Genomic DNA, 12,368 nt, shown 5'->3' with positions numbered 1-12,368 from the left:
TCAATCAGTAATTTTTTTCTAAATTATTTTTTTATTTACCCAATGTATGTTGAATGAGAATGCATGGTACATGAATCGCACCTAAGTGCCAATATGGAAATTCACAAACACATTATGAATTTCATGGGTTACACACATAGTGTCGATATGGTAATTCACAAACACATTATGAATTCCATGGGTTGCACACATAGTGCCGATACGATAATTCACAAACTCATTATGAATTTCGTGAGTTGCACACTTAGTATTGATATTGTAATTCACAAACTCATTATGAATTTCATGGATTGCACACATAGTGTCGACACTGTAATTCACAAACTCATTATGAATTTGTTGGGTTGCACACTTAGAGCCGATACGGTAATTCACAAACTCATTATGAATTCTGTGAGTTGCACACTTAGTGTCGATATCGTAATTCACAAACTCATTATTAATTTCATGAGTTGCACACTTAGTGTTGATACTGTAATTCACAAACTCATTATGAATTCCGTGAGTTGCACACTTAGTGCCGATATGGTAAGTCACAAACTCAATATGAATTCCGTGAGTTACACACTTAGTGTCGATAAGGTAATTAACAAACTCATTATGAATTCTGTGAGTTGCATACTTAGTGCCGATACGGTAATTCACAAACTCATTATGAATTCCGTGGGTTGCACACATAGTGTTGATACGGTACTTCACAAACTCATTATGAATTCCATGAGTTGCACACTTAGTGCCAATATGGTAATCACAAACTCATTATGAATTTCTTGAGTTGCACACTTAGTGCCGATACAGTAATTCACAAACTCATTATGAATTTCATGAGTTGTAAACTTAGTGCCGATACGGTAATTCACAAACTCATTATCACTTATCTAAACTAACTTACATTTATAAATCTCCTTATAACGTCCAAAATCTCCAAACAATACTCAAAACTAAGAATCACTCCAAATTTTCAAACATGTTTTCAATAACTTCTAAGGCTCCAAATCTCTTATTTACATTTTTGACAAGTCAAATATACTTTTAAACTCCAATAACTGACCATATTTCATCAAATCACTTAAAAACTCATTTTATTAAATCATTAATAAATCACTAATCTCTTAGTTTTATTCACTCTTAAGCTTTTCTTAAGATTCTCTATCGCTTAAGGCTTCAAAACCAACCTAAAAATGAAAGGAAATATCAACATTAAGAAATCTTACCTTTGCTATGGAGATACGGGGAAGAAACGAAGAAGAAGAGTAGAGAACCAAGTTTTCAGCTTTTTCCCTTTTTCTCCTATTCGACACTTAAATATCTCTTAAAGAAATGAATATTAAATTTATTTCCTTCTAATAGACCATAATGCCCCTTTATTCTTCCATCCTTACTAATAAGTCTTAAACAATATTTCTTAAATCAATCCTTGTAATTGTTAATTTATTCAAATTAACCCACCAAATTTTAAATCTTTTCACTATAGTCACTGACCCGATGTTTGGGGTATTACAATTCTCCCCTTAAGAAAAATACGTCCTCGAATTTTAAGATGTACCTGATGCGAAGAGGTGTGGATACTACTTCCTCATATCCTCTTTTTTTCCCTAGTAGCTTCCTCGACTTTATGATTTTTCCAAAGCATTTTAACTAGAGGAATCGTCTTGTTATGCGGTTCTTTAATTTCTCGAGCCAAGATTCGTACTGGTTCTTCTTCGTAAGTCAAATCTAGTTGGATCTCTATTTCCTCTGGTTTAATAATATGCTAAGGATCTGATCAGTACTTCCGGAGCATCGACACATGAAAAACATTATGGATCTTGTCCATATCGGAATGCAAAGCTAACTTATAAGCTATTGGTCTTACCCTTTTAAAAATCTCATAAGGTCCACTAAATCTCATACTCAACTTTTCTTTGCACCCAAACCACAATACTATCTTCCAAGGCAATACCTTGAGAAATACTTTATCACTCACTTGATATTCAATCTCTTTTCTCTTTAGGTCTGCATAAGACTTTTTCGATCGGAAGTTATCTTATGATTGTCTTGGATAACTTTTACTTTATCATATATTTCTTTAATTAAGTCAAGGCCAGATAGATCTCAATCTTTTAGTTCAAACCAATTTAATGGTGCTTGGCACTTTCTCTAATATAAGGCTTCATATAGAGCCATCTTAATACTCTATTGATAGTTGTTGTTATAAGAAGATTCTCTTAAAGGCAATTACTTTTCTAATAATCCTTTGAAATCGATAACACACGCCCTTAACAAATCTTACAATAACTAAATGGTCCACTCTGATTGATTATCCATCTACGAGTGATAAGCCTACTGAAATTCAATCGAGTACCCAAGGTTTTGTGCAAGGATTACTAGAATCTCGAAGTAAACCTTGGATCTCTGTCATATAATATCGACATAGGCACTCTATGTAGTTGGACTATCTTTTTTATGTATAATTCATCAAATTATCCATCGAGTAATCTGTCCGAACAGGAATAAAGTGAGTTGTCTTGTTCAAACTATCAACAATCACCCATATTAAATCTTTCTTGCTGGATTATCAAAGGTAGCCCTGAAACAAAGTCCATAGTGACTCGTTTGCCATTTTATTCAGGAATTGAGATCGATTACAACAATTCGGAAGGCACTTGATGATCAATTTTCATCTATTAACATGTCAGATACTTTGCCATAATTTTCGTGACAGCTCTTTTCTTGCCAGGCCACTAATATCGACTCTTGATGTCTTGATACATCTTATTTCCGCCTAAATGCATAGTCAATGGACTATAATGCCTTAAAAAGAATATTTTTCTTTAGTTCTTCATCGTCGGAAATACAAAGTCTCCAACGATATTATAAACATCCGTCGAACCTGACCTCAAAGTCCTTAATCTCGCCCTTTTCTACTTACACACTTCTTACCAAGCAATTTTCGTCTTTCTTTTGTAATTTTCTTTTCCAATCTTAAAGCATCAGCTTTAACTTTAACTCAACAATCAAGGCGCCATCTACCTTTAAAAGCACTATCCATCTTCTCTGTCTCAGATTCATTTCTTTCTTTAGTCAACAAATACTTTAAACTTTTGTGAACCGTATAAATATAGCACCACTCGCCATACCGATAATGATGCAAATCTTCAAAGCAAACACGACCACTGCCAATTCTAAGTGACGTGTATGGAAATTTTCTCTCTTGAGTCTTCAACTGTCTCAAGACATAGGCCACAACTTTCCCTTATTACATAAGAACACATACCAAATCCGTTATGAGATGCATCACTAAAACCACACAATCTTTACCTTACTTAGGTTGTACAAGCATTGGTGCCTCTGTTGAAATCTTCTTTAGCATTTAAAAACTCTCTTGGCACTTCTCCATCCAAATAAAAGTCATATCTTTCCTTAAAAGCTTGGTTAACGGTGACGCTATCATTGAAAAGTTCTTCACGAACATTCGACAATAACCAGGAAGTCCCAAGAAACTCCAAACTTATGAGATGTTCTTTGGGGCTTCCAAACCACTATAGCATGAATTTTCTTGGGGTCTAATCTTATGTCATCTGCCGAAACAACATGGCCAAGAAAAGCAACTTTTGTCAACCAGAATTCACATTTCGACAGCTTGGCATACTACTATTTCTCTCAAAGAGTCACCAAAATTTGATTCAAATAAAGTTGCAACACTCAATTAATCAAATCCATAACTGCTGCAAGAGCATTAGTCAAACCTAATGGCATTATCACAATTCGCAGTGTCTATACCACATCTGAAAAACTATCTTAGAAATATTCTCCTCTTTAATCTTCAATTGACGGTATCCAGACCAAAGATCAATATTAAAGAATACTTTTATACCCTCCAATTGATCATACAGACCACCAATCCTCAAAAGTAAATACTTATTCTTATTGACACTTTATTCAACTGTCGATAATCTATGCATAATCACCTAGATTCATCTTTTTTTTTCCAACAGCATATGTACTCCCCAAGGTAAAACACTATGTCTAATAAACCTTGATCAAGCAACTCTTGTAATTAAGCCTTTAGTTCTCTAAACTCGCTCAGAACCATTCAATACAAAACCATAGAAACAAACTTAATACCCTGATAACCATTAATCTTAAATTCCACCTCTCGATCTGGAGGTAACCCAGGTAACTCATCTGAAAAGACTTCTGGAAATTCCCGAGTTTTGGGAATATCATACAATCTTACTTCATATACTTGAGTATCTATCACATTAGCTAGAAAAGTTATACATCCTTTTGACATCATTTTCTTCGCAATCATTGTCGATATCACATTCGGCGATGATTTTGCTATCTCTCCAATAACTACAATTTCCAAATCCTTCATATCTTTCTGAAATAATCGCTTTTTACGACAAATAACCCAACGATAATGCGGAGACACCACCCCATGCCAAATATGATCTTAAACTCATCAAATGATAATTCCATTAGATTCACCGAGAACATAACCCCTTGAATCTTTATCGGATATTTACTACATGTCTGACTCACACTTACAACATGACCCATAGGGTTTACTGCTATCATATTACTCGAGGTCAAAATGAATAAAATACCTTTATTTTAAAATTCCTTATTTCATCATTTAATAAGAAGTCTTGACTACTTTGTAGCAATAACTTAAAAATAGTTAATGTTAAAATCACACTAGTAAACAAATTTACTCTTTTTCTTTCCTATCACTACGAACTTGAAACTTTTTAAGTTCTTGGAAATCAATCGCAATCTAAGCGATAATACATTATAGCATAAAAAGGGTAGACAATCCATTCAACAAATTTACTTTCGCAAGGTAATTCTATCAAGTCCATAAAACTTAACATCTAATCTCATTTTAAAACCTTTAGAATAATAACATAATTATCATCTAATTCACTAATAACTCAATTTTCTTTAAAATTTAGCAGACAACTTACCGCTTACTTATTTCCTCTAACTCAAATCAACATTTCTTTAAGCAACATAATGTTTAACTTAAATATTCCTCTAATATTTAAGCTTACCTGTAGAAACCTCAGTGTCATCAATGGATTCAATAATCTCCTCTGGATCCTCATCCGACTCAACTTCTCTTGTAATCTGTTTAATCTTTTTAATGGATTCCTCTAATACAGTAACTTAATTAAACGCTGGGGCATTTCTTCCACAAAATAGACGAAAATCCCTTACAACTCCAACCTTTCTAAGGCGTGATACTGAATTCATGTCGGGTTTTTTTGGGTCGATTTCAATCTCGACCTTCCTTTCAACGTTATCAAATTTCTTACCTTTATCTTTAGTTCCTGACATCTAACACAACACACAAAATAAAAACTTAAGTTAGTAAGGAGTGACATTAATCATATTCTAACGACACCATGTCAGTAACTTTGACATCTTAGTGGCATGTAAACCCTTTTTAAAGTAAAATACACCCGGTTTCTGCTGAGAATCAACTAAACTTGTAGCTCTGATACTAATAAATATAACACCCATATCCCGTATACGTTTCCGTACACATGTCATAGATGTCACATGACTTCTAAAAATATTCTCTTTTGAAAACCAGTAAAAAAATGTATACCTAAAACATTTTAATGTAATAATAATAACATGTTCATTAACTTATAGTATGTAAAATAGTCTTAAAATTATAACATATTAAATATTACAATCATCATAAATCAAATACTTTCCAGAGCATTATCATAAGTCTATTACATGTCATCTAGTATTATCAAAAGTAGCATAATAGTCATAGAGTAACTGATGAGGCAACATTTGATTTACGATATCAACTGCACTCCTTACTCCGCTTGTACTAATACCTAAGCATGAAACCAATACACGCTAAGTATTCACTTAGTGAGGCATAATAATAATGAGGCGAAATCAAAATATAAGTGTATCATAAAATATCAAAATACGAATTAAATTTTATAAATCATAATAATACATAAAGCTAGCTTGGTAAACCAAGTTTCTTTCACATAACATACGAAACAATATTTAGTATGCCCAACATACTTATCAATCAGTAAATATTTTTCTAAATTATTCTTTTATTTGCCCAATGTATGTTGAATGAGAATGCATGGTACATGAATCGCACCTAAGTGCCGATATGATAATTCACAAACTCCTTATGAATTCCATGGGTTGCTCACATAGTGTCGATACGATAATTCACAAACTCATTATGAATTCCATGAGTTGCACAATTAGTGTCGATACGGTAATTCACAAACTCATTATGAATTTCGTGGGTTGCACACTTAGTGCCGATACGGTAATTCACAAACTCATTATGAATTCCGTGGGTTGCACACTTAGTGCTGATACGGTCATTCACAATCTCATTATGAATTCTGTGAGTTGCACATTTAGTGTCGATGTGGTAATTCACAAACCCATTATGAATTTCGTGAGTTGCACACTTAGTGTCGATACGGTAATTCACAAACTCATTATGAATTCCGTGAGTTGCACACTTAGTGTCGATACGGTAATTCACAAACTCATTGTGAATTCCGTGAGTTGTTCACTTAGTGTCGATATGGTAATTCACAAACTCATTATGAATTTCATGGGTTGAACACATACTACTGATACGGTAATTCACAAACTCATGAGTTCCGTGAGTTGCACCCTTAGTGCCGATACGGTTATTCACAAACTCATTATGAATTCCGTGAGTTGCACACTTAGTACTGATATGGTAATTCACAAACTCATTATGAATTCCATGAGTTGCATCCTTAGTGCCGATACGGTAATTCACAAACTCATTATCACTTATCTAAACTAACCTACATTTATAAATCTCCTTATAACATCCAAAATCTCCAAAGAATACTCAAAACTAAGAATTACCCCAAATTTCCAAATATGTTTTCAATCACTTCTAAGGCTCCAAATCTCTTATTTACATCTTTGACAAGTCAAATATGCTTTTAAACTCCAATAACTGACCATATTTCATCAAATAACTTAAAAATCCATTTTATTAAATCACTAATAAATCACTAATCTCTTAGTTTTATTCACTCTTAAGCTTCTCTTTCACTTAAGGCTTCAAAACCAACCTAAAAATGAAAGGAAAAACCAACTTGAAGAAATCTTACCTTTGCTATGGAGATACGAGGAAGAAACGAAGAAGAAGAAGAGTAAAGAACCAAGTTTTCAGCTTTTTCCTTTTGTCTCCTATTCAACACTTAAATATCTCTCAAAGAAATGAATATTAAATTTATTTCCTTCTAATAGACCATAATGCCCCTTCATTCTTACATCCTTACTAATAAGTCTTAAATAATATTTCTTAAATCAATCCTTGTACTTGTCAATTTATTCAAATTAACCCACTAAATTTTAAATTTTTTCACTATAGTCACTGACCCGATGTTTGGGGTATTACACAATATCCACGTACGCGCACCTCCATGTCGATCTTTTTTCCCCTTTAATTTAACTTGTATTGCTCCAAAATTCATTTTCGGCTACCCGAACAAAATTAGGGTACTACACTTAACATAAAATTCAATGGTTACTTATTAATTTATTCAACATCACCTTAATCTTAGATTTAAACTTTAAACACTACAATTTCTCCCTTATCAAAAATTTAAAATAATTTATTATTAAAGAATAGATTTTATAGTTTAAAAGATTAAAAGAAAGAGAATTTACAATATTATTAGTTACTTTAATTATAATTTTTAATAAAAAGAAATTTAATTAATTTTAATTTGACTTAGCTTAATTATAAGCCTTTTATATGTATGGCTATGAGAAATAGCTACAATAATATAATATAGAAGTAAAATAAAAATAATGTATGTACCAAAAAGAAAAATAATGTAATTATTATAAAAAATACAAATACAAATTTTTTAAAATATACGAATGAAAATTATTCATGAATATTAATATTAAAAATATTTTTGTACCCATCAAACGAACTTAGTGATAAAAGAAAGTGTTATTTTTCTTAGTGATCTTGGATTCAAGCATTTATGCTTACATAGGGATGGAGCTAGAACTTAATCTTAACAGAGGCAGGATTTTTTCAATGGCTTTAAGTTTTATATAGTTTTTTTTCAAAAAAATATATAGATTATAACATCTAATATGCATATTAGTTATATCATTTCTATGAAATATGAGATAAAAATTAGAAATAAAATTAAATTTAATAATAAAAAATATATGATTTTAAAAAGTGTTAAAGATATAATTATCACATAATCATAATAATATATGTTGCTCTTTAAAACTTCGAAATACATTCGTGAGTGATATTGTACTAAAAATTAAATATAAGATCAAACAACACCAATTAATAAATATACTACAACTTAATTGCTTACCTTTAAAAATTGGCACTTAATTAAATTTGGACTACTTTAATAATTCTCTAACAATTGTAGTTGAATGAACTTACTTTTGTCGTGAAGTTGATGATTCTATCGCAATATTTTATGTTGGAAGAACAAAGACTTTACATCTTAGTACTCTGTAATTATTTAGGATAAACTACACGTTTAGTATCTAAGCTATTATTTTTATTTTGTTTTTGTACTAAAGCTTTATATCTTTTTCAAATCATACCAAATATTTACTTTAGGTTTTAAAAGATAATATAATGCCATGATTGAAAAATAAAATAAAAACTATCATGTCAACAATTATGTTAATTTTTTAATGACGGGTACATGGGCAGATTCATTTGTCTCATAAGTGCCTAAATGCATACCCATTATTTTAGATAAATTATTAAATATAGTTCAATATATTAAGAGAAGGAGAAAAATTATAAAAAATATTACATTATAAATTTATAATCACTCTTGACTATTCAAAATAATTTTTATAATTTTTAATTTATTCAAAAAAAATCACAAAAGTAAGCACTGACGCCAGGACAAGCGAGTGACAACAAAGGTGTTGTGGAAGATTACCAGTATATCCTCAAGTGATTAACTTGATTAGGTGGAATTAATAAGTGCCAGATTAGGGGAGTGGTCAAAGGTGATACAACAATTTGACCGACGAGCAGCACAGCCGGGTATCTTGGGACAAGCTGTTTCAGCAGCATTCCATGATGTACTATTGGACCAAAAGTCCACACACGGGACCCACTCCCCAATATTGGACGCCATCGTTGGGATGCGGCGCCTTGATCCTCACCGGAATCTTTGCTGTTATGAGATGTACGTACACACTGCTAGTACCCGATCATTGTGAACCAAAATATCTTTTTTCCTAGCTCGATAATAATAATTTATAGGTCTTGCAATATATTATTACCATCTTAGCCATTATTCTAATTCCGACCATTGGGAAGATCCTATAAATCCCATATTCATAATTTTATACTCGACTCCGCTTCTACTGCTTCCTTTAAACGAAACTCTCCTTTTCTGCTGGGTTTCAGTCTCCCCTTCCTTCTTTCACACCTTTTCGCAGATTTCTGATTCGGCCTTGTCTCTTCGAGTTTCAATCTTCTCTTTCACGGTTCTTTGCCCCTTTTCAATGCGCACGGACACAATCTGAGACCACTACAACAAGACATGGACTCGACCATCCTATGTCCGATCAAGTACACCGAGTACAAAAACGTCACGAAAATGTTCCGAAAGCCTACAAACAACAGCGCTCCTAATGTTCCCAGAGTCGTAAGGGTGTCTGTTACCGACCCTGATGCAACCGACTCGTCAAGCGACGATGAAGCCGGATTCTTTGGTCGGCAAAGAGTGAAGTGTTACGTCAACGAAATCAACATCGAAGCCTCTTGCAAAACCACGCTTTCCAGGAGCAACAGTCGTAAGAGGACAGCCGCCGACGCCTGTCGTAGATCGCTTAAGGTTTCTTCGGCTAACGGGAATGGTAGGAAGTTCAGGGGTGTACGGCAAAGACCCTGGGGTAAATGGGCGGCGGAGATTCGAGATCCTGCTCGACGTGTACGGGTGTGGTTGGGTACTTTCGACACTGCTGAAGAAGCCGCCATGGTTTATGATAATGCAGCGCTCAAACTCCGGGGACCTGATGCCTTGACAAACTTCGTTACTCCGCCGGCTAAGGAAAACATCGAAAAGCCTGAAAATATTAAAGTGGCTTTTTCTGGGTATGAATCCGGGGACGACTGGTCTCACAGTCTTTCTTCTCCAACTTCCGTTCTTAACTTTCGATCTCAGTCAAGTGAAGAAACAGCAACCGAACCTGAAAAGCCATTTCAGGAAGAAGATAGCAAACCGTCGCCGTTTCAGGAGCCAGTGGTTTCCGTCAAATGTGAGTGGCAAACCGAAACGAACTTGTTAGATCATTCGGGAGATTATTTGCCGCTTGATTTCCCTTTTCTGGACGAGTTTTTCAACGTTTCGGTTCCGAAGTTATCGCTTTTGGATCAGACGGCAACAGAGTTGGCGGAGAGTGAAAATTATAACGACGCGTTAGTTGATATAACACGAGATTGTGGGTGCTCTTCATCATCGTCTTCGTCTATTGCTCAAGTGGACGATTACTTTGACGAAATCGGATATATATTTTTCTCAGATCCTCTGGTAACATTATGAGAACTGGTCAAACGTATTAGAAATTATTTTGTTTTAATGTAATTTATTTGTTTAATCTCTCTGTTAAAACTAAACAGAGAGTTGAGTGTGTTGTTCTCAAGTTAAATAGAAATGAAAACCTTCCTTTGTTAAGCACTTCCTACTCTGTTTTGCCGTTTTAGAAAAAAAAAAACTTTACCATTTTGAACGGATTCGATTGTGATGTGGCAAATAGATACTTACTGTGAATCACGTGCGGGAATTTTAAAAAATGCCATGCTGGCATTCCTTTTATTTTCATACGGGCAGGCGTAATTTACGGTCATGGCCGGCTAGTGAGTCTGAGTCGGTGCCGCTCCGTCTCTGATTCCCAGACTCTTTACTTATTTTCCATGTATGCTTTTAAAATTAAATATTTAGCACATTATAATTAGGATTTCAAATCCGTATACAATTAATTAAATTGGAACAATAAATAATTACTGTCTTTTTAGAATGAAAACATGTTAATTAAATAATATTTACTAAAATCAGTTTATTTTTATTAATTTTTAATTGAACTAATAACTGATCAGAATCATTATATATATACTACCGTATCTAGTTAACGTAATTAGAAAGGCTTTCGAATAACAACTTAGGATGTTGACTATCAAATGTCGTAATAACTGTTGTCCACCTTTTCTTAATTTTACGATTTTTTTACCAAAAATATTTTTCGATTTTCTTCTCCTTGTTTTATTTTCTTTAGAATATCGTATAAGTAGGGATAAATCTAGAAGTGTTAAGGATGATTGTATATTCAAAAAAAAATTAAATTTTCATTTAGTTTTTATATTTAGGTAAATTATATTATTTATTATTTAATTATTTTTTCATTTCTATTCTGATCATTGAAATTTAAATTTTTTAATTTACTCATTTGAATTTCAAATTACTCCTATTTAAATCACTCTAGGATGATGTATAATATTTTATCATTTTTTATTATGATATGCTAATTTTATTAATATTTAATGTTAAAAAATAAAATTTCTAGTTTTAAGTGAAAATGCTATGACAAATCATTTTTATACTCATGTAATAGATAGTTGTTTTCTGATACATACTCAACTTATGTAACACTCTTAACATGTATTCTTACCCGAATATAAGTTAATGATGTCACACTATTTTTGTATGATTTTCACTGTTCAAAAGCCGGTACAATTTTGTTTCTTTTAAAATTCCAAAATTAATCATTTATTATGAGACTATTTAACCAAATAAAATCATAATGAAATATTTAATTTTCAATTTGCATGCAATCTTGCGCAGCATCTGAGAAGTTTAATATTATTTCTTATCATAATTTAAAACTACCTAATTTGAAATTTAAACCGATCAATCTATAACATAATATTTTACTACACTCATAAATAACCACTTAGTGTCTTATAATAATTTGACATTTCTTTATTACATTTCTTATACCGTATTATTTCCCATTGAGCATATTTTTTTGGAATTTCTTTTTATAACAGTATATATAAAATATATGTAACACCTTTAATCAGATTTATTTTAAAACATAATTCTTTGATTGTTGTCTACCGTCACACGATCACCTGTTGACAACAACTTTTATTATATTATCTTCATTACACATATATAAATATCATTCATATGTCAATTCAAACCAATATAATTCGTTGTCTATAAACCATTCAGTGTAATTTACATAATGCTTATAAAAATTTACAGCAAAATATAATACTTAAATTTATACTGTTCATTTTCCTATATTTGCTCTTTTTCTTGTAC

General features: G+C 32.3%; 1 protein-coding gene across 1 annotated transcript; it reads left to right on the top strand.

The window, feature by feature from the left end:
* The first annotated feature begins 9,584 nt into the window (after nucleotides 1-9,584).
* Nucleotides 9,585-10,586, top strand: LOC120157386 (ethylene-responsive transcription factor CRF4-like). The gene has a single exon (XM_039168524.1). The coding sequence runs from the start codon at nucleotides 9,585-9,587 to the stop codon at nucleotides 10,584-10,586; it is 1,002 nt and encodes a 333-aa protein (XP_039024455.1).
* The last annotated feature ends 1,782 nt before the right edge of the window (nucleotides 10,587-12,368 follow it).

Source organism: Hibiscus syriacus, unplaced genomic scaffold, assembly GCF_006381635.1.
Source record: "Hibiscus syriacus cultivar Baekdansim isolate YM2019G1 unplaced genomic scaffold, ASM638163v2 tig00111253_pilon, whole genome shotgun sequence".
Classification (NCBI taxonomy): domain Eukaryota; kingdom Viridiplantae; phylum Streptophyta; class Magnoliopsida; order Malvales; family Malvaceae; genus Hibiscus; species Hibiscus syriacus.
This window is presented reverse-complemented; position numbering and strand designations above follow the sequence as displayed.

What these genes read in the sequence shown, in the direction of transcription:
- LOC120157386 (XM_039168524.1), top strand. Translation starts at nt 9,585, where the DNA reads ATGGACTCGACCATCCTATGTCCGATCAAGTACACCGAGTACAAAAAC.